Source organism: Gadus morhua, chromosome 3, assembly GCF_902167405.1.
Source record: "Gadus morhua chromosome 3, gadMor3.0, whole genome shotgun sequence".
Taxonomy (NCBI): Eukaryota; Metazoa; Chordata; class Actinopteri; order Gadiformes; family Gadidae; genus Gadus; species Gadus morhua.
Window position 1 is genome coordinate 16033168 of NC_044050.1, and position 22691 is coordinate 16055858.

General features: G+C 41.5%; 3 protein-coding genes across 3 annotated transcripts; all 3 read left to right on the plus strand.

Annotated features, from left to right (window-relative positions):
* Nucleotides 1–7755, plus strand: LOC115540405 (tetratricopeptide repeat protein 39B). Its single transcript, XM_030351650.1, has 18 exons — nucleotides 1–301; nucleotides 630–664; nucleotides 937–1038; nucleotides 1392–1523; nucleotides 1622–1698; nucleotides 2228–2357; nucleotides 2781–2886; nucleotides 3114–3179; nucleotides 3416–3524; nucleotides 3693–3760; nucleotides 4521–4580; nucleotides 4665–4826; nucleotides 5681–5772; nucleotides 5864–5984; nucleotides 6269–6380; nucleotides 6489–6606; nucleotides 6957–7073; nucleotides 7157–7755. Exons 1-18 carry the CDS (start codon nucleotides 269–271, stop codon nucleotides 7269–7271), a joined length of 1755 nt encoding a protein of 584 aa, XP_030207510.1. The 5' UTR covers nucleotides 1–268; the 3' UTR covers nucleotides 7272–7755.
* A 138-nt stretch (nucleotides 7756–7893) lies between these two features.
* On the plus strand, nucleotides 7894–18053 carry dnajb14 (DnaJ heat shock protein family (Hsp40) member B14). The gene is made up of 8 exons (XM_030351759.1): nucleotides 7894–8068; nucleotides 10070–10250; nucleotides 13008–13153; nucleotides 13691–13879; nucleotides 14748–14830; nucleotides 15086–15195; nucleotides 16407–16579; nucleotides 17134–18053. Exons 1-8 carry the CDS (start codon nucleotides 7936–7938, stop codon nucleotides 17256–17258), a joined length of 1140 nt encoding a protein of 379 aa, XP_030207619.1. The 5' UTR covers nucleotides 7894–7935; the 3' UTR covers nucleotides 17259–18053.
* Nucleotides 18054–18184: 131 nt separating this feature from the next.
* Nucleotides 18185–21472, plus strand: pla2g12a (phospholipase A2, group XIIA). Its single transcript, XM_030351760.1, has 4 exons — nucleotides 18185–18730; nucleotides 18900–18976; nucleotides 19106–19271; nucleotides 19690–21472. Exons 1-4 carry the CDS (start codon nucleotides 18517–18519, stop codon nucleotides 19806–19808), a joined length of 576 nt encoding a protein of 191 aa, XP_030207620.1. The 5' UTR covers nucleotides 18185–18516; the 3' UTR covers nucleotides 19809–21472.
* The last annotated feature ends 1219 nt before the right edge of the window (nucleotides 21473–22691 follow it).

Genomic DNA, 22691 nt, shown 5'->3' on the forward strand with positions numbered 1-22691 from the left:
CTGCTGCTTTGTCGACGCCAGATCAGCTGGTGTACGACTTGGATGAGAGCCGTGTCTGGGACCTCATCGCGTTGAAAATTAGATAATTGGAAAGGGGGCGTGAGGTTTGTGTGTGAAAGGCCTGAGGGGCCATGGTACAACACATAAATGTCTCGCCTGTGGAGCGTCTTCTAGTTTAGCTCCGTTTAGGTAATTTGGATAAGTCCCAATAACGACATTTGTCAGTTAATCATTTTCGATAAAGAATTTTGCTCTTAACCTTTTCGCAATGGAGGATAAGAAAGAAAATCAAACTACACCGGTAACTAGTTTTTTTATTTTTATTATTTAGAAAGAAATATAATGTGTTGCGAGCGTCTTAGTTAATTGTAGGCTTATCCAACTCAAAATGATGATGTTGAATATCAGTATTCACCGTTATAATTTTCAGTTGATGCATCTGATCATTTTGATTTGATTCTTAATGGTGACAACAAAATAATTAAAGACTGATGTTACGTCACATTAAACATTTCTATATCCGATAATTTTAGATTTTTACAAAATTAAACTACTATAACTACTGCTAAATACACAGCTATTAGATTGACTTACTATGATTGAATGAAAGCATGTTTTTTCTTCTTCAGACGGAGATCAGCAGCCATTTTGCCGAGAACCTACTGTGAGTAGGCCTATTACAATATATTAATTGATGAATTCATTATAGTCCATCTCTTGGTTCGGGCTTGTCCAGATTTTCTTTTTATTATTGTACTTGGCATTACTTGTTCTTTTTAGCCAGGGTGAATGCATTAACCTCCTCAGATTTCAGAACAAAAATCAAGCCACTGATGTAACTGGCCTCTATCTTCCTTTTCATGATATTTTTAGATGTACTTGAATATTCATTCAGTGAAACTTGATAGCTGATGATCGTACTTTGGAATAAAGCAGTCCGCAGATGGATCTGGAGCATGCCCTGGTGGACTGCTCCGCTGGTCTGGAGTTATTCCTCAACAACCGCTTCTCTGATGCGCTTGCTCATCTAAAACCATGGTGAGTGCGATATTATTATGTGATATTTACTACTATAAACTTCCAAAAACGATGAGAGTGGGCTAGTAAGTAAGACGGAGACCTATGGAGGCTCATGCAGGAACGCCAATGTATATTCTGAAACTACTTTTCTCTTTTATTGTATATCTTTGTCTTTCAATGTCAGTTAAATCTTTTATAGGCACAGATGCATCAGCTCAGGAATGACTTCTCTGTCCTTACTTATCTTGCATGGTATCTCGGACACTTCCAAAGACCCAGAATGGGGTATATCGTCTAATATTTGAGAGAATATCTTATTCTGAACGCACACATTGCACACCAATATCTGTTTTTGTTTTTCTTCCCATTAGGAAGGCCAAGAGTATGTACCATGCCATGGGCTACAGCAGTATGCTGGTGATGCAGGCAGGCATGACTTTTGACCCGAAAGATGTAGAAGCAGCCATGACCTCATTGAGGGAGTCTCTAGAGACATGCCAGAGGTAGTACACTTACAATAGTACAATCGAAACTCCTTCAGAATTCTATCAGTCCTTCCTTCTTTAAATATGCTTCCTTTCTTTCATGTGTTCCTCCCCAGCTTTCGTAAAAAGAGTGGATTATTGGAGACCATAACGAACTTGTGGTACCGGCAATCTTCTGACAATCTGACAGAAGGTGAGAAAGATCTGATTATCTCATATTTGGATGGCCTGGGTCAGGCAAATCACAACCGATCATCCTACAAAGGGCCACCTTTTAGTTGCTCTATCCAATTGCATCCAAGAAGTTAACTTTTTTTCTATGACATTTGAATGGTTAGTTGATTCAGAGCTGGTCAGAATTAGTTTGCTCTCTAATTTACTTCAATGTGCTGATAGAGTCTCTTTAATAATTGTTTGTTATTATTATTAAAGAGGGGCTTTCTTGTGTTTCTCATTTGAGTTTAGATATAGCTATTACCTACCTGGCACCTGCCTTTCTCAGAATGGTCCCTGAGAATTTAAGTATATTTGTGTCATAAAAGCACAGTATCAAATGCAAGATAATGAATATATTTTCTTTATAGTATACAATTATTATATTTCCTTTGAACATACGATTCATCAATCAATTTCTTCCATGCGTACATTCTCAAAGTTGAAAAAGGTTGGATTAGGGAACATTGATTTTCATTTCTTTGTCAAATTTATTATTTTTTAAATAGAGGAGATGCATGCTGAGCTCTGCTATGCCGAGGTCCTTCTTCAGAAAGCCTCGCTGACCTTCATGGACGAGAGCATCATGGGCTTTATCAAAGGAGGGATGAGGATACGAAACAGTTATCAAATCTTCAAGTAAGGAATTCGGAGAGGCACTGTTTGTTATCGTTTTAACCAATTCCCATCGCCAAGGTTAAGGGTTTGGTTCCCACTACACCCATCCTGGCTGACAATATTATGAGCATGAAGTATTTGAAGGTGCTTTTGAGAAAAGCGTCCACCAAATGCCAATTTTTCTTCTGTTCAACCTAGACTGGGGGCTAGTCGTATTAAGGTATAAAGCTCCTTACTCATTCATCTTATTGTGATTTGCAATGCGGGCCAATAAGTTATTCACTTGAGGGGACAGTAATTCGCTCCCGCAGAGGTTCACCTCAGTGGTGCCCCCCCCATTGGTGAAAATGTGAATACTGACTGCATTTGGTTCCACCAAGCGCTGTGTTCAGAACATTTGTTTCAATTTGACTTCACTATCGTTACTATATTTCCCTTTACCAGGGACTGTCAAGTGATTGCAAACAAAATGGATGAAGAGATGCAGCAGAAAGCCACACACCTTCACTTCAAATGTGGTGTCAACATGGGAATCGGATCGTTCAACCTGGTAAGCATGTAGATAATCTTGTGGAATTTAATTTTGAATATCTATTTATTTGATTGCACTGTGTCTATCTTTCTTGGATGCATTCAAATCAATTATGTAGTGGTATTTATTCCATTAATATACATGACAATCAACTCGAAACGGTTGTGCTTGGAAAGATTGATGGGTAACTGTATCCTTAACTATTTGATACTATTGAGGTTTTTCTTTCCCCATCCCTCCGTTAGATGCTGTCTCTGCTCCCAACACGAGTCCTCAGACTGATGGAATTCCTTGGCTTCTCTGGAGACAGGGTAGGTGCTACTGCCTGACTATTTACAATCTATATATTATTTTGCTTTATTCTATTCAATTAATTTTGTACATGTGTGTGTGTATGAATGATATGGCTGGATAATAACTGTTATTCTTTCATTTATTTTTTAGCCATCTTTAAAAAAGGCTTCAATATTTTGTGATCTTTAAATTCTGTATGGTTTGTGTTGTTAAATGAGCCCTTTTAAAGAACGCACTGTTGGTAATGTTCCAGGATGTGGGTCTCTCGGAGCTGAGAGCTGGCGTCGCCACAAATGGCCTGCGCTCTATCCTCAGTATGCTCACACTGTTGATGTACCATCTCTACATCACTGTCATACTCGGTAAGGGAACAAAAGCCATATTGGGTTATTTTATTGAGAGAACCCAATATAGCCAATATATCCAAAGTTATTTTGGACGACAACCTTAGATATTTAAATGTATCAATATAAATATAATTTTTTTGGGTGAAAATAACATTTACAATCTCATTACAATCTCAACAAAAGGCACAGGTGAGGTGGACTTGACAGAAGCTGAGAACCTGCTGGAACCTTATATTAAAAAGTTTCCCAATGTAAGTTCCACACCCTTACAATGGAAAGTTAATCCATCATACATTCTACTAGAATACCTGCGGGCTGATTTTGGTGGGAATTTCGGACCACATCAATCATTTCTATGTAAACTGTTTTAAGAATAAAGAGTAATCCAAAAGTATAACGATTAGGGTAATATATTTAGGTAAAAAACCTACAATAACATACAAAAAACCTACAACAAACATAATCCGAGGCCTCTCATTAATCTGAGTCTTCAGATGGGAGTTCGCCCTGCGACTCTCTCTACAGTGGCACAGGTCTCAGAAATGCTGAGAACAGGTCTGCTCCACATATGATGCGGGATGGAAAAATCCATATGTTTCCCCTTCATCATGTAAGCTCTGTCTCCTATTCCTCGCACTGTCTAGCCACCCTACATGTTCCTAGTTTTATCTAACGTTAACCTTTGTGCCTGGGGTTAGGGTTAGGGTTTGATCCCCTTATGCATTCTTCTACTTGATGAGAATACAGGCAACTCTGTCCTTTAAGTAAACATTATTTGATTTAATCATTGACAATTCTAATGTGGGGTGACTTAGCGGTGACTTCTCAGTTGGATCCTTTGACCCTTGACCTCCCCAAGAGTGTCAGGGAGAAGGCGCAATCAACAAATGTCAGTTACAGAAACTGAATGTGAAAATATAATTTTACAGGAATTATTGAAAACTGTATACTGTGCAGGGATTTATATTTTTAACTTGACTTTTCTTTTGTTTATAAACTTTCCTTGATTAGGGTGCTCTGATTCTCTTCTACACTGCCAGGATTGCTTTGCTCAAGGGAAACTTCACATTTGTAAGTATCATGTCTCTCTCCTTTGTTCTTTTGAAACGATTGGAAACCGGTTTTAAAATAACTTTGTTTTACGTCCTTCTTTAGGCTAGGGAGAAGTACCTGGCCTGCATCACTGCCCAGCAGGAGTGGCGCCAGATACACCACCTCTGCTACTGGGAGCTCATGTGGGCCCATTCCTTTGAACAGGAATGGAAGAAAGCCTACCATTACGCTGACCTGCTCTCCAAGGAAAGCAAGTGGTCCCAGGTAACCCGCTGGCACTGGACTTCAAACCTGTGTGTGGATGATGGCTGGTTTAAGCAGCCTTACTGGCCTGAGTCCGACTGATGATATGATGATCAACAATCACCACACACACTGGAGGAGATCTCCTGCAAGGCAACATGGAGCCCCCATAGTCATGTGTCGTTGTCTGCACATTTTACAGTTAATCGGATTTCTAACACCAACACCTTGCATCCTTGTCTCGAGGTGAAAGCAATCTTGGTGGCGCATGGAAGCCACCAGACAGGTGGTGTGTGAAGAACTATTGTTGTTACAATGGCCTCCCCAGACAAGAACGAAAGGTGGTTGGAAAGAATGAAGGAGGCTCCATTCCTCTTTGTGGCCGCTGTAGGCGTCATAAGGCCCTCCCTGTCTCTTCCTTCATTGACTCCGTAATTCTCCCACACTTATTTAATTTCTATAGGCAAGATAATGCAAACAACTTTGCTAGATTTCCCCATACTTTTCAAGTAAGCCTGTATGATGATCATTACGTCTTCTTGTTGGAAGCACTGGGGGGATGGGAAGATAAGAAGGGCCTTCATGAAAACCTTATCAGGGGGTATTCAACAAACATACGTGCAACTGTAGCCCCAACTGAAAGAGATAAGAGGGCATTCAGTTCAGACATAAATTGTTATTCAAACATTGTATTGAGGCAGACCTCAGATTTTCTGGAAGTTCGCGCTTTCTAAAAGCTACAAGCGTGGTTTGAGTTTTGGGAAACAGAAGAGGCCGGCCGTGATGACCTACTTGCTCAACGTCATACATTCCACGTTGCTTTGATTTGTTATTGTCATTTTGCTTGTTATTCCTCATTTAAAATCTCTTTCCAGTCCACTTATATGTACCAGAAAGCTGCCCTCTTGAGCATGCTCCCAGACGCAGAAGTGGAGGCCATGGGACAAAATGCAGAAGACTTGTTCAAGTGAGTGAAGGGAGACTCCCCTGCTTGCACTACTCCTGATTTGGACAATTCTGCTCATTCATTGCTGTCGTCCACTGGTGTGGTTTAACAGACAGGTGGAAGGCCTCCGCCTCAGGATTGCTGGGAAGTCGGTCCCAACAGAGAAGTTTGCTGCCAAGAAGGCCCAGAGATGCTCATCCTCCAGGCCTACAAAACCAGTCCTCCCTGCATTGGTGAGCACAAGGCCCCCTGATATGAACTGTTATACCAGTATACAAAACCAGTCCTCCCTGTGTTGGTGGGCACCCGACCCCCCAATATGAACTGTTGTACCAGTATACAAAACTAGTCCTTCCTGTGTTGGTGGGCACCAGGACCCCCTAATATGAACTGTTCTACCAGTATACAAAACCAGTCCTCCCTGTGTTGGTGGGCACCCGACCCCCTAATATGAACTGTTATAGCTGTATACAAATTTCCTAAAACTGTGATTTAATCAAACCTTGTGGGATTCCAGGAAATGATGTACGTGTGGAACGGCTTCACGATAGTAGGAAAGAGACCAGAGCTGACATACAGCATATTGTCCACCATACAGAAGGCCGAGGACCAACTCGCAAGTTCTGCAAGTCAGTGAATTCTTGTGAAGCTATTCATCGAGATGCTCTGAGTAAAACAAATTAATATCACCATTTTTAAATCCTCGAAATCGTGTCTAACGTTCTGACTGTGCCCAGGCCAGTCTGATCATCATGTAGACGACCAGTGTGTGGTCCAGCTCCTAAAGGGCCTGTGTCTCAGACAGCTGGGCAGTCTCGATGAGGCGGAGGGCTGCTTCAATCAGGTCATCTCCAGGTGAGACCCCGGGGGACTGATCACACTACTCTGATCAGGTACAGGTCTAGTCATGCTACAAATCTTAGTGGAGCATGTGGAAAATTGACTATCTCCTTCCTAATATGGATGCTTTGATAAGATAGTGCAAAAAAAAAAAGATGCATTATTATTCATGAGACTTTATGCAAAATGGAAGAAACGCATTTTAATTTACTCATTACTAAATAATATTGAATAATAAGTAACTAAAGCATCTTGACATGCATTGATCAAGACCGACACTTTTAGCGTTGAATTTGGGAGAGCGAGGTCACTCTTCTGCTCTATCTCAATTCATTACTGAAGAGCCCTTTCTTTACTTTTCACAGTGAACAACAGATCAAGTATGATGACTATCTGGTGCCCTTCACCATGTACGAGCTGGGCCTGATTTACAAGCAGAGGGGGGATACCCACAAGGCAGTAGAACTCCTGGAGAAAATCAAGTGCGTCGTCAAGCCTTTTTCTTGCCATATCGTTTGGTTCAGCAGCGTCCTTAAACTATTGTATGTACTTTTTGTCCGAACAGGGTCACCTACAAGGACTACAGCATGGAGTCTAGGCTTCACTTCCGCATCCATGCAGCACTCAACACCATGGGCACTTTCCCAAACAAGCCTTACCCCTCACGCATCCAAGCCTAAGGAAAACCGTTAGTCTGGAACTCTCAACGTTTATGAGACTGGAAACACACACACACAGACACAGACACAGACACAGAGAGAGAGAGGCGATGGTGTTAGTACCTGGTTGGTGTTGGGTGGAATCCGAGTCTGGAAATGAAGTTTAGTTTTCAATGTATGATGTATAATAAAAGTTGCTCCTTCTTGCAAGAGTGTCTGGCTGCATGATCACTCAGGCGGTAGTTCTGCAGCCAGGTGCCTGTCCCCAGTTGGGTAGGCCAGAAACTAGTCCTTGAAGTCCCAGGGTAGGCTACGTAATTGCAATCGCAATAGTGACCTCTGTTGATCGCAATGGATAATCCACCCGTGCCAAAATATTTATTTTTACATTTATATTATTACTTTTAAATATTTAGGCTTTTTAATTCAAGCATTTTTTCGAGATATCTCTCATCTTCATTTTGGATTTTGACACGCATGTTAATAAAACATTTTACGCTATGAATTGTCGCTCTTGCATTTCCTTTCGATCTTCTATATCAACAGGTAAATGCAAAATTATAGAAGTCAGCAAATGGAGATGGGTAAATTATCCTCTTATCTGCTAACACACTTGACAGTCCAGACCACGTGGTCTGGGAGATGATCAGCTGACCGAGCCGGGGGAGGAAGAGGAAGAAGAAAGATGGAAGGGAACAGGGACGAAGCTGAAAAATGTATAAATATAGCTTCGAAAGCGCTCGAAGCTGGTGATAAAGAGAAGGCGTCAAAGTTTCTAAACAAAGCGGAGAAGCTCTACCCCACGGAGAGAGCCAAAGGTACCGTATTCATTCAATGGCGTCCGACCTCCCCGTTATTTCCAGTCAGCATACGATTTAGCTAAGGGTTAAATGGACTACTAGCCAACTGCAAATTCACAGTAGCTGGCTACGATAGCCGTGCTACGTTATCTGTCAATTGGGTCAATGTTTTACGGTCTATAAATGTGTATATATGTAAATGCACTACAAGCCTTTCACACATGTTATTAATTTCGCCGAACGACGTTACGTTACTCTCGTTGCGAATGGTACGCATTTACACGGTCCTTTGCTAACATGAACGTTAGCTTGTGACGGTATATTGCCAAACAGTGTTATCTTTCTGTCAAACCGCTGCTGTGTGTCGGTGGCTGTACAATGCTGTGAATTTAATCATGACCGCGAGTTGAGTGAGAACAGAGTACACACACGGTTTAGAGAGGGTACTGTACGTTGGACTAGCTGTCCCCGGGCGAGCCTGGCTCCTGTCAATCCCTTCATTGACTCATCGACCCAGAGGCTGCAGTTGGAAGTAATGCATTAGCCCTGGTATAAGAGCCATGGTATATGGTTGGCTTTTATCTAAACGAGCAGTCTAATTCAAGACGTAATCGATTGATGGATAGAAGGCTCTGCAATCGTACATATGTGAGTGCATTGTTGTGCAGTATTATTCGGTGACCTATTTTACACCCTGGACAGAGCAGCATGCAATCTCTGACAATATTTGTGTTGAAAATTGACTTGATTCAGCTGTCAATCTGACTATAGGCTACTTTAGTATTATTATCCAGTAGTTTAACAGAGTAAATCCGCTCACAAAAGCCATTGGCTTTGAACCATTATAAATAGAAGTATCTCCAATACGCTTTATGCATGGATGACGTTTGCATTAATGTACGACCTCCGTCGCAATTCCCTCCTCATAGTGCCCTATGCATGATGCTATAATTCTTATCTGATTGTATTTAATGGTGATTAGCTCTCCAATGTTGCACCTCTACGGTAAGTTTGGGTTGTCATCGTTGTATCTGCATCCCTTTTGGTTTCACAAAAATCAACGTTTTTAATTTGTGTAATTTTCTGTCAAGATGTATGAAGGGCTCAAATGAAGTGTTCTGAGGTGATCGAAGCTTCATCAACTACTTCTGGCTTCGTTATTCAGTGACATTTGAATTAATGTTTTCCATCCATACCTAGACTTGAATCTGGTTCTAGAAAACGTGTACATTTTTTGAAGCAACAGAGCAGCTACCGCTTCAATATTAATGAAACACGGGTAGTTAAATCATACTACGTAACAAGTTATGTCATATTTGAAGGAAAGAGCATTGTGTCTGTGCTCAGTGTGCTTACAATTTATACTATCCCGAGTAGTAGTGTGGAGAAGATGGAGTCAGATTGACGGACATAAGCATAATTATGGATGGACCTAATGAATACAACAATGGGTGTCTACTAATTCATGGCTTACATCTGGGCTTTGGGGTTCAGAACGTTTTTTTTGTTTCCATTATGGCTCTTGGTATTTGTTTTTGGGACACGCTCAAATGGTATAAGATATTGCCGTTGGTATTTGTGTTGTACATCCTGCATCTTTATGTGAAGGTCCAAGGACACCTTCTTGTCTAATGTTAACTTGAGGACAAGTTGGCTTATGTTTATACTGGTATAGATAATGCAGGTGGACATTGTAGGGTTTATTAAGACTAATGCCACATGGTTGAGGAATAAAATGGAGAGCTGCAGCTAATTTTTTTTATTAGTTTATTTAAATTACATTTAAGAAATATTCACTTGAAATGCAAGTTGCATATTGTCTGAATTAGTTTCGGCATTATAACATTATGTAATATTGACGTTGTCAGTTTCTGATCTATTACGATTTTGAAAGTTTCCTCCAAAAAACACAGCAGGTATTGATTTTGTATTCCGAAACCTCCCATGCACACCAAACCATTCCCCCTGTCCAGCTGTGTGCCTAGCCTGAACCCTCACCCTTGGTCTGTCTCTCTCCAGTGCTTTTGGATGCGCTGACTAAGAATGGCAGCTCGGCGGGGAACGGAGCCCACTGCAGGCGGCGGCCTGCGAGCAGCGGGGAGAGTAACGGCTTGCACGCAGACCAGGAGGGCCATGATCAGGCAGGAGGAGGGGAGGCCGCCAAGATCTTCACCAAGGATCAGGTGGAGGGCGTGCAGAGGTGAGGAGCCCGGGAGCTGGTCTGGTTATCGTTCTCCACACACGCGTGAACATGTTCTTGTGTTTTTGAGTGGTGGTTTGTCTAGAACATGGGTATTCAGCTAAAACAGAAAGGGGTCAAGTTAGAGATTATTTTTTTTAAGCAAAGATCCGGAAGATCATAATAATGTCTAACTGTTAAGTGTGATGTATATTTAAGTAGCCGAGTAGTTGTATGCATGTAATCAATACCCCACTGTAAAATCAAATAACCTCAGTAGAACTCAAAAACGTTTTGCAAATATTCATTGTCACATAACATAAAACTGAGCATACAGTACATGTATAACTGCAGATATACTGTAAATACAATTATAAATTGTCAAAATTGTCAATCAATAAAAATTAAAGTAATGTATTCGTGACAACACCATCAGTAAATGGCTTTTTGTGTTAACCCAAAATCCAAGCCACTCAGAGGGAACACTCATGAGCAAGTTTTTGTGTACTGAATGTGTGGCTCAGGATCCTGGTTGATTGGTCATATTGGGCTCTGAGACTACTTACTTTCTGGGATCTCACTTCAGATTTGAGTGGGGTATGTTTGTTTAAAACCTGTAGTTTTTTCACATTGGCACTTTTTATTATCATCTGTCATGCGTCTGTATCTATCCGTTTCACTCGTCTGTATCTCTAGCTTTTTTTTCTGCCATATTTTCACGAATAACTTGCCTCTAACTTGCTCATCTGTCTTCACTGAGTTTAAATCTTTACCGTCTCGAATGCACAGACTTGATTGGCTGATTAATATCACGTGGGATGGCTTGTCTTGCATGCAATTGGTCTGTGCGTTTCCTCACCCACTAAACCACTACCGTAAAAACTACAGATGCTGCGCCGGTTCAAATAGAAGCTACCCGTCGTTTTATATCATAATCTGCTGTAGGTCCGAGACCTTATGGTAAGGCTTCTAGGTCAAGAACCGACTGCGGTCTTCCTGTTGGTGACCTCTGGTCTAGAATATGAACTATAACTGCTGCTGTTTCCATATCCTGTTGACAGGCTGTAGAGTTCTCCTAGATTTGGTCCAATGCTAAATATTGTCATTGTGATACTTGCCATGGTAGAAAGCTGATTTGAGAAGATATGGACTGAGGTTTGAGAGGCCAGTGGGTGCTGTACATACAGGGGCCTTTGTTTGTTTAAATTGTTCACCTAAGGCAAAAATCAAAGGTAGATATAAAAAAATAAACGGTTGAGGAGCTAAACCAAGGTGCTGAACAGGTTGTGAAATAATTGTGAATGGCTGATAACAGGATTCCTTCCGAAGGGAATCTGAACCGCAAGGGTTTTAATTTTAATTTAGGATCAATCTTGTATGGTTGCTGTTAATGAGAGCCAGATGAAGATCGACTGGACGAGTTGTGATTGAAAGATGCATATGGATGGATATAGTGGTAATTGGAAAGAGCGAAATAAAGAAGACTTCTCAAGTCTTCCCAGGTCCTTCTTGGCCTTTACGATTGAACCATTGTCTGACCTTTCTGATCATGTGTTTATGGCAAGAGAACGATACCTAAAGTAGATCATCGTATTCCACCAGTTTCTTTTATGGAGCTAGGGTGAGAAATGGTGTTATTATTATATTGCATTGATGGTCATTTTCTATTTGTCCATGGTATTTTTCATAACAAATCTCTTCTGACCCTAGCACAAACTTGAAGCCACTTATCGCTCCACTCAAAACATGCAGATATCACTTGACTTCACTCCTTAATGGACAATACTAGCCCGGTCCACGGGTACTGCCCCCCCCCCCCCCCCCCCCCCCCCTGAGTTTATGCACCTTTTATATTCCCGGGCCATTTGAGGCCCCCACACGCTATGCAGTTCTCTGCACACACAGCAGATCTCCATGGGAACCGCTAGTGCTTGGATTCCTGCCCTTAAGGGGAGGGAGGACCACAGTCACACAAACACGTGTAGCATTTTGACCAGAGAAGAAGACTTTGCATTGAGCAGGAGTGATTTGAATCACAATGCACAGTACAGTTTGATGATTGCCAACTCATTGACCATGCACCCAGGTCTGGTTCGGTTGTATTATTTCCAAGTTGGAGAACATGGCATTTGTCGTCCCCTGTGCAATACTTTCAGTGTGTTGCAGCGTTCCTTTCTTTGCACCCACCCCTGGAGGTTTAAATAACAAACCCTTCAAGGGTCTCCAAGGTCTCAATATAACCCTGAGGAATCTCCTGTGATACAGTTTACTGAGTTGCTTGTTTGTTGTTCTCATTGAGAAAGCCTCCTCATGACAAAAGAAAAACATCTCCCACTCATGGCTGATTAACAACTAATGCATTAACAAACGATAAGCCTTGCTTTGAAAGCACAAGGCACAGTCACGTGTCGCATTCTTGGATATGCAAAACTTATAAGAAAGGTTTTGCTGTGTTAGGTTGCAGAAGACGCAACAATGTTTGGTGCCTCATTTACACATGTCTGCTCTGGATCACATGACAAAACCTGACACATTTAATAGGTTTTGTTTACGTTCAGCTTCATCATGATTGGGAAATGGCAGCCTTTTTATGTTTTTCTGACCTACTGGAACGTGGATTGAAATGGATGCAAATAACATGTAGAAAATGATTGGTGAGAATCAAATGGTGTCACTTCAACTTGTACCGTGGAGGCGGTAAGAGCACTAGCGGTTTAATTCACTGACCCCATGAATGAGTTGAAATGACTAATGTGGCCCCTGTACTCGTGTTCCCAGGATAAAGCGGTGTAAGGACTACTACGAGGTGCTGTGCATCAATAAAGAAGCCGGCGATGAGGACCTGAAGAAGGCCTACAGGAAACTAGCGCTCAAGTTCCACCCAGACAAGAACCATGCGCCTGGAGCCACTGAGGCCTTCAAAAGTAAACCGTCTTATAATGCTAACATGGATGTTATTCCCAATAACATACGTTTTTAGTGCTTACCACCCATGGATACTTTGATATGAACCCAGACGACAAGGAAAAGATGAAGAAAAGGCTGTTTAACCATGTCCAGAGGCCAGTATAAAAATATTTTGTGTAGCAGAGGTGAAGGCCTTCACCCCTAAGGCCACCACTCTAGACGGCCGGTTACATCTGTTGTTCAGTATCCCAGCTGAATTCCTTCTGTATCAGGAAAGGTTGTTAAAATTGGCATGGTCTGATAATGTGCACGGTGCTGCTGATGTGCACGGTGCTGATGTGCGCAAGTGCATGGCGCCCAAGTGCAAGGCGCGCAAGTGCAAGACGCGGATGTACCTGATGCAGAGAGGTTTTATTGTAATCCCCGGTTATTCTATAGAGGCTCTGGTTCATTCTAAGACCATTGAGTTGTGTCAGTAAATTCCTCGCTAATTTTCCCAAAATATGTATTGGACCTCCTATCTACATTAACATATTGCTTTTGTATTCCTCCAGAGATCGGCAATGCGTATTCCGTGCTGAGCAACGCTGACAAAAGAAGACAGTATGACCTCACAGGGGGGGAGGAGCCTAGCAGTCCAGGCCAGGCCCAGCCAGGGGGCTTCGACTTCCACAGGGGCTTCGAGGGGGACATCACTCCTGAGGACCTGTTCAACATGTTCTTCGGTGGCGGGTTCCCCTCCTGTAAGCAAATCCTATTGCATACAGTCAATTGCTCGCACAATCCCATGCGTTTTCACCCAGTCACACAGGCGCACGCTCACACACACAGGTCAACTCACACATACACACGCACTCCCTCACACAATCATTGACAACCACACGCTAGCACTAGCGCACACGATTGCTCACAATCTTATACCATCCCTAAATCACTCTAACAAACGTGCACAACCTTTTTCTGCATCACACATTTCTACACAAATGTGACATGTGTGCCTTGATTCAATTATTTTCAGTAAAGTTAACATTGGGAATCCCCATTCAAATAGCTTTACATAATGGATAATGTATTCCCAACCAACGCCATTGCTGTCTTTTTTTCAGGCTTTATATAGCTGGAGAGGGGTTTGGGTTAGTAGATTAACCTTTTATGACTCCTCTGGCACACAGTATTTCTCTGCTCCACTGGACCAGCAGGTTTTATTTTGAGCAGAGCCTGCTAGCTAATTCACTTTTTTAGTGGACGTAAGATATTTATAGAGCATATTCTTTTCATGACATTTTACACTACAAGTAATGAAACCAATCGGACCACAATGACGACAATATTTAGCTCTTCTGTTGCACAAAGAGCTGTGCAAACAAGGTACAAAATATAGATGTTGTATTTATACGAAAGGTTTATGTAAACAGTTTAGAGATTAGTAGACTTGGTAGACAATAATAGACTGATTTTGAAAGAGTCATAATGAAGGCTATGTCTGAATTTGCAGTCATTTTTGAATTTCTCCTGTATGCCAGCAGATGTCACACTTGGACAGGTTTCTGCTATAACAAAACCCAATGCATAGTTGACTCCTGTAATCTGAAAATGTATTCCTTTCCACAGCGAGTACACACACCTTCACCAACGGCAGGGCACGCTACAGCCAACAGACGGATCAAAGACAGGAGAGGGAGGAGAGGGCAGACGTATGTACACTGGCATCGTTAACTCTAGGATTCATGTACATCTTGGAGATTATCAGGTTTTACCAAATGGAAGTCCAAGGAGAAATAATCCTGGACTGATTTGGTTCAATGCTTTAGCTGGAGTATGTAACTTTTCAGTACAAACTATTCACAGTTCTATGATAAGGAAATGGCAGCCATGTATTTTCAGTGTTGATTCTGCCTGTAGGGGGCTGTAGATGATACGGCCTCATTTCCTGTCTTGTTGTTGTGCAGGGTGGCTTCTCAACGTTCATTCAGCTGATGCCCATCTTGGTGCTGATCCTGGTGCCCATTCTGAGCCAGCTGATGGTGTCAACTCCACCCTACAGCCTGTACTCCAGACCGTACGTACATATTCAAATGGTGCATTCAAAAATATATAGATTTGGAAAGAGGATGCACATTTGAACTGCAAAAACTAACCAAAAAATGATATTGCATTTGTTAAATATTTAATGTGGAAATAACCGAGCCGGAGATTTGAGATTTGAACTTGAGACTTGAAAACCGGGACTTGCAACTTGACTTACTCTAGACTGAACTTCTTTGAGAAAAAAATGTGCTCAGATTCTAAGGCCTGTGATGATTGAGAATTGAATGCATGCTAGTTTTTTGAATTGTTATTCAATAAACAGCATTGTAGCCATGCACATTAATGATTGAATTGTATTAAAGGGGTAGTTGGTAGTGGACATAGGGCCTGATTCCCAAGTTAGCCTTGGTGTTCTTTATCATTGGAGACCGTTTTCAACACATTTAATTCAGTCCTTCTAGTTGCAGTGTTCGCTCGTGCTAGGCTAGCGCACGTAAACGGGCAATACTAGCCTGCTAATAAAACAGTCTTACCCACTCCACAGTCCACCCAGGATAAATCAATTATAAAGCCAGACTATAGATGTAAATGTCTGTGTTGATAGAATAATGTTAGAAATAAAACTAACTTTGCATCGCATGAATCATCGCATTTTGAGGGACTACTTTCTCAGCAGCAGCGGAATTTAACCTAGGTATCAGTCTCCCGCTGCCGTAGCCTACTACCAGGAATATAAGACTGCTGCTGAGACACAGCAAGTCCCTAAAAATGCAATGCAAGGTTGGTTTTATTTCTAACATTATTCGATCAACACAGACATTTACATCGACCGTCTGGCATTATAGTTGATTTGCCTCAGGTGTACTCTGGAGCGGGTAAGACTGTTTTATTAGCAGGCTAGTATTGCCCGTTGCCGTGCGCTAGCCTAGCACGAGCAAACTCTGCAACTAGAAGGACTGAATGACATGTGTTAAACTGTCTCCAATGATAAAGAACACCAAGGCTAACTTGGGAATCAGGCCCGATGTCCAAAATTCCGAACTACCCCTTTAAGTTGCCCCCACAATGTGCAGATTCCTTCTCTGCTTGATAAATGTCAAGCAAAGAAGTGATTTTTGGAATATGATTTGGGCACCATGGAAACCATGTTCAGAGACAGCCAACCAGCAAATGCAATGGATGTACATGTGTCTTATGTCCTCCGTCAGCATGAGTTAGTATGTGCGTGTCCTCTCTCCCCAGGTCGACCGCGCAGACGGTGAAGCGGCAGACAGAGAATCTGCGTGTGGACTACTACGTCACCCGGGACTTTAGGTCTGAATTCAAGGGCAACAAGCTGCATAACATAGAGAAGAACGTGGAGGAGGACTACGTGTCCAATGTTAGAAATAACTGCTGGAAGGAGAGGCAGACAAGTAAGTATTCCTGTCCGTGATGAGACGCTCCTGAGATGGGCTAATTTCTGGAAAATGCTTACACACATTGAGTATATATGCAATTCAAACACTCGGGTCTGCTCCCTGTTTAAACGATCAGTCAATATAAATGTTAAAGAAAATCCTTCACTTTTGTCTTGAATAGGAAATTATATAAGATTATCATTCTTAGGGGGATCAGGGTAATGTAGTGGCCACAGGGGTTGGACTTCTAGCTAAAAGGTACTGTGTTTGATCTCCAATGTTCACAGCATACCTTTTAGTTGTCCTTATGAGATCCCCTAACCCCTTCCTGCGCCAATAAAGACCTGATCTAGTCACTTTGGATGTAAGCGTCAGAAAATAAGTAAATGGCCCATTTCAGACCTCTGTTTAAAGGGGACATATTAGAACATATTATATGGCTAATGCCATTCACACCTTATGATATAATAATATGTCGCCTTTATTTATGTGACTATCCCTGGCATGAGTACATTTTCGGAAGTGACTAACTTTTGCTCACATGAGTTTATTTTGCCTGTTTCGCCCAGAAACAGACCTCCTGTACGCTGCCAAGGTGTACAGGGACGACCGAATGCGCAAGAAGGCCGAACTAATGACCATGGACAACTGCAGGGAGCTGGACAGACTTAACGACCTATTCCGAGGGGGATGAGCTGGGGACGCCCCGTTTTAAATCTTATAAATGTATATGATAGATGTATGTACATGTTTTTTAAGGAAATATCTTTGAGGTAGACGTAAAGAAAATAAAAATGACTAAAATGCTTTAGCCTTACTGTTGAGATTTTAAGGAGTCCCGTCATACCCTATTTTTCCTATTCCTATCACCCCACCCTCTCCTCTCGGCCCATCCGTGTCCCGGAATCTACCTTTTTTATTATTATTTTTTGTATTATACTGAACCATTCTCACCATATACTAGAAGCCTCCATGCATCCTGATTTTCTTTTTCTGGAACAAAGGAAAAAGACACTTGATTGTAAAGTGGAAAGGGACTTGTGGCCAACAACAGGGATTCTTCAAATGTCCTCATCTCAACCTGAACATCTACATTTTCCGCTTACTGTATAAAGAAAGAAAAGCTGTATTTATTATGGAGACTGTCGATTTTTCTGAAGTACCTGTCCTAGCTGCCCTAGAGCGGCTTGTGGAGAACATAAAGAACCTAATTGAATGCTTCCTGGCTACCGACCCACCCATGTAGATGTTTTGGACATGGACCGAGAACAGTACAACTTTGATTTTGCTGCTCAAGAACATTGTATATTGTCTTCTCAAAATGTGAAGTTGTTGGGACATAGGCTGAAGGACTGCATTGAAGCTGTTATTATGAATACCTTGTTTCATTTTTGAATGTTTGGATTTTATGACATTATTTAAGTAGAGAAACTTTTTCTTTAATGCTCGACTAATCATTTGAATAAAGTAGAATATGTGACCATCTTGACACATTGGTCTAATGATACATTGAACCAATGGATCTGATCGAACATCATATGTATGTATGTATGTATGTATGTATGTATGCATGCTGTTAAATGCTAGTTCATGTTATAGTTGGTTGTTACGTAATTGCGATTAAGAAAACTGGAGCAGTTTAGACTCTTGCTCTTTGCGGGCTTAACCATTTGAGATAGACTTCTAACTTGATAACAAAAAAGCAGCACCCTAACTAATGATGGGGAGTTGCTTCAATGTGGGAGGTAGTGTTTAGAAAATCCGACACGTTGGCGTTTGATAAACGGCATTTTCGTAATCAGTAATCACGTGATTACACCGAACCCGGAAACGACTTGACAACTTCAGCAACCTTTGCCACAATATTCTTGAAGCGAATTAGGAAAACAATAAAGATGGTATACTAATATATACTAACAGGAAAATATTTGTAGTTGTCAATCAAGTGCAATATGCGCTACCGTGCCTCGATGGGTGTTTTTGGTTTGTTTTTCTGTGGGGGACTATTGCGTGTGTCTATGTCTAAACAAGAACCCGAAACGCCAGACTGGCGAAAGACTTTAAAAACAATCCGTAATGGAGTTCACAAGATTGATACATATCTAAATGTTGCGCTGGACCTGTTTGGCGGCTATGATGGTTTGTGCCAATATAAATGCACTGATGGTAAGCTATCCTTTCTGTCCTCGTTGGCATAGTGTACGTTTTTCATTAAAGTTGCTGACTGAATAAAAAGTGTGTCATCTGTTGTAATTCTGTGAAATATATTGTCACATAATCTTCTCGTAACAGCCAAAACGTGTAATTTGTATGGTATGTCATTTGCCCCTTGTAGGATATCAGCCAGCCCCTCGTCCTGGCTACAGACCACCGCCCCCTAACGGCTGCGGATCTCCACTGTTTGGATTCCATGTGAGCCTGGATTACATTATGAAACATTTAGGAAAACATGAATTACTACAGTATACCTTTTTTTATGTCGCAATGTTTTACCATGTAAGCCAAACAAGAGTGATAAACGATACAAATGTCTGTTTGAAGTTTGACATAGGAATCCCATCCATGACCAAGTGCTGTAACCAACATGACCGTTGTTACGACTCCTGCGGTCGTCAGAAACTTGACTGTGACGAACAATTTCAAGACTGCCTTGATACCATCTGCAGGAACGTGCAACAGACTCTGGGATTGGCCCAAGGGGTCCAAGGTAATAACAACCGGCGACAAGAAAATGTTTTATTCAATGGCACAACGTGACGTTTTAAAGCTACGTAGGGCACTGCTGAATTCTAAGTAGCCTATATGGGTCAGAATATTTTTTGTTTTGTTGCAATAATAGGTTCAGCATTGACATTCATATATTTTTAACTCTACTGAGCTCATAAATATGACATTTCTAGTAATCTCAACCATGTAGTCAAACAAACAGCTAATAAATAGGCTAGGGTTTTACAACTTTTCATGAATTGGGACATTAACAGATTTAAATGCACCATGAAGTGAGTACACATGCTAATACCTGTAGGGTTACTTTATAATTACCATGGTGGTGTATTGTCTAAACGGGGACATTATTTTCCACTTGTGTGCTGCTGAGTGCTCATGTCCTCCTTGTCTCCCGACAGCGTGTGAGTCAGCGGTGATTTTGCTCTTTGATGCAGTCATGCATTTGGGATGTAAACCTTACCTGGACAGCCAGCGGGAGACCTGCATTTGTCAGTTTGAGCTGATGAAGGAGTTGTGACCAACAAAAAAACACTGTGAAGTGGGCTGTGAAGAGCAAGTGATTACATAAAACACTGGAAAAAGGAAACTACAGCTTTTCAAACTTTAAAAAGTATTACTCAGGGTTTAGTGGTGGGGTATTTCTGGCAAGTGAATGTGGATTATAAGCATTACTTTATTAATTATTTATGTATTTAGATAATATTTGAATTCTACAAATGTGCAATATTGTTTAAATCGATTACATTCAAGTTAATAATGGAATGGAAAACAATGGAAAACGGCAAATAAATGTTTGTGTGGAAATACAATTGTTGTCTTCCAGGTCAATCGATTTTTGTTCGACCAGGAAACTACTGTATCTTACATCCTGTTCATTGTACTAAAACGTAATGAAGTCCATAAAAATAAGTTAACTTAATAGATAAGATTTGGATTTTGATATTAAAGATGACATAAAAATCAGTGTTAAACTGAACATGCTGCTGTGCTGTCGCACCAATCAGACACTCTGCCTTTAAAAGCGAGCCATCGTTTTATAAATTACATTGTTATTCAATTATTGGAGGGATATTATCCTACACTCATACCTCTACTGTACTGTGTCCCCCTCTTTTATAGGGAGGTTGACTGTTTTATTGGCAAGTTTATTTAAAAGTCAGCAAGTAAGTAACAAAGTTGCTGGAAAGATCATGGGGCACCCATGATCTTCCAGCTGTGTTCACTATACGTTGCAGGGCTCTCCTGTAGTAGTCAGTGCAGCTCCCGCCCCACACAGTGATGCAGCTGGACAGGATGCTCTCAATGGTGTCCCGGTAGAATGTGCACTTGATGGGTGGGAGGTAGTGAACAACAATCTCTTTGGTTTTGCTGACATTCAGTAGGAGGTTGTTTTATCTGCACCACGTGGTCAGAAGGTTGACTCCTTCCTGCAGTGGCTCTCGTCGTCCTTGGTGATGAGTCCCACCAGAGTTGTGTCGTCCGCAAACTTCCCCATGTGATTGGTGCTGTTGAAATTACATTGTTATTCAATTATTGGAGGGATTTAACTTGGCAACAGTCCCATACAATTGGAGCAGCAGTAATTATTATATTTAAAAAAATTAAATACAACGTTGACTCTTTCATAAATGATTATCCACGTAACTTTAACTATATTGCTTATACTTGATCTAACTCCCCGCCCCCCCCCACACACGCCCTACTCCAACCAACCCCTGGCGATCCGTTCGTATATTGGCATTCTGGAACAACCATCATTGGCCAACATGAAAATAGAGACATCTCTGAACCCAAACTTCACTGAGGAGTGCATCTGCTGCTGGGGGCTTTCCAACTTCCAGCAACACGTGGCAAGTGGGGCCCACTTAGGGTAGCAACTTTCTAACTTACTTGCTGACTATTAAATGAACTTGGCAATAAAACGGTCAACCTCCCTGTAAAAGAGGGGGATACAGTACAGTAGAGGTATGAGTGTAGGATAATAATGTGTACCGTACAGTGAAGTCAGGGAAAGTCATGGACAATGCAGGAGGACAAGGAATCCAAGTTGCCAGCTCCCTTCTTTTTCTTTGTTCTTCATGTAAAAAATAAACTGAAAACTGCTGTAAGGTATCTCTTTTTGATTTTATATGTTGTTGAAATAAATATATCCAGCCTCCAAAGGAATTGGATTAAGACTTTTCTAGTTTCTCCTATTCTTATCCATCCTCAATGAACATACCCCGGAAGCTTGTTGGGCACTAGCCTCTAACTTGGGAGATTGTTAACAAGTGACTGCATTTCTTCGTAGGAGGGAACAAGAGTTATAGTCTCATCTTAGAAAACTCTTGGATCACATAACAATACATACATGCATACATATTATTTTGCTCTTACTTCTGGCATGATTCTTAATGTTTGTTCAGTTTAGGGTTAGCGTTAGTATCAGTTTATTGATATTATTACTGTGTGTCTGTGTGTGTTTCCTTTGTTTGTGTGTCTGCTTGCCCCCCCCCCCCCCCCGTGTGTGTGTGTGTGTGTGTGTGTGTGTGTGTGTGTGTGTGTGTGTGTGTGTGTGTGTGTGTGTGTGTGTGTGTGTGTGCATGGCCGTGTGTGTGTGTTTGAATACCTATGTATGTGTGTGTTTGTGTGTGTGTGTGTGCGTGTGCTGCCTCATAAAGTGAGGCTATAATCCAAAATGTCTCACAATTACATACATACATTTTTTAAATGGCTGGCCTCAGCAGGAATCGAACTCCTAGCCAATGGTGTATGGTCTATCAGTTGAGCTGCGGGCATGGTGAAGGCTGCCGGTCACTTGTCAGGAGAGGATACCTCCAATGCCTTGAATTCAAACAGATATTGTTTTTGTAGCAGACTTTCATCTCACTTTCATCACTTTGACACCAGTGGTACTATTTTCTTAATGAGACATATAAATGCATGTCTGTATGTCTGTCAGGATTCTCGTATGGACTGTTGTTTTTTGTCTCCCCCTACCTGTTGGAGTGTGATAATTCTGGACTTTGTTTATGTTTGTAGCCATGTGTTGGTCATGTGCCCGGAGTAACACCCATGTCCTTATTTGCGCAACTTCCTGCCTTTGTCTGTTTCCCTCCAATTTTTCTGTTCACCTGTCTCTTATTTTGTATTGATTTGTTGAGTATTTAAACACTGCCCTTTCTGTTCACTTTGTCAGATCGTCACGCTATGTATAGTCTCGCAAAGCCAGACCAAACTACAGCAAGTAGAATGCTATGTACTGTTTGCTACCTGGCTGCCACGTGAGTGAGACTAGCGTGAAGCTCTTTAAAGAGAAGTTATAGTTTACTGTTTTTCCCGGTTTTGAACCCTGCCTGTTTTGGACTAAGTCTTCTGCCTATCGGTTTTGGATCTCTTGCCTGTACATGTCCGTCTGTAT

Excerpts from the sequence above, each read along its gene's own strand:
- LOC115540405 (XM_030351650.1), top strand. The coding sequence starts at position 269 with ATGGAGGATAAGAAAGAAAATCAAACTACACCG. Across the intron at positions 665-936 it reads CATTTTGCCGAGAACCTACT|TCCGCAGATGGATCTGGAGC; the intron begins GTGAGTAGGCCT and ends GGAATAAAGCAG. Across the intron at positions 6,607-6,956 it reads TTCAATCAGGTCATCTCCAG|TGAACAACAGATCAAGTATG; the intron begins GTGAGACCCCGG and ends TACTTTTCACAG.
- dnajb14 (XM_030351759.1), top strand. The coding sequence starts at position 7,936 with ATGGAAGGGAACAGGGACGAAGCTGAAAAATGTATAAATATAGCTTCG. Across the intron at positions 14,831-15,085 it reads AGAGGGAGGAGAGGGCAGAC|GGTGGCTTCTCAACGTTCAT; the intron begins GTATGTACACTG and ends GTTGTTGTGCAG. Across the intron at positions 15,196-16,406 it reads TACAGCCTGTACTCCAGACC|GTCGACCGCGCAGACGGTGA; the intron begins GTACGTACATAT and ends CTCTCTCCCCAG.
- pla2g12a (XM_030351760.1), top strand. The coding sequence starts at position 18,517 with ATGCGCTACCGTGCCTCGATGGGTGTTTTTGGTTTGTTTTTCTGTGGG. Across the intron at positions 18,731-18,899 it reads CCAATATAAATGCACTGATG|GATATCAGCCAGCCCCTCGT; the intron begins GTAAGCTATCCT and ends TGCCCCTTGTAG. Across the intron at positions 19,272-19,689 it reads ATTGGCCCAAGGGGTCCAAG|CGTGTGAGTCAGCGGTGATT; the intron begins GTAATAACAACC and ends GTCTCCCGACAG.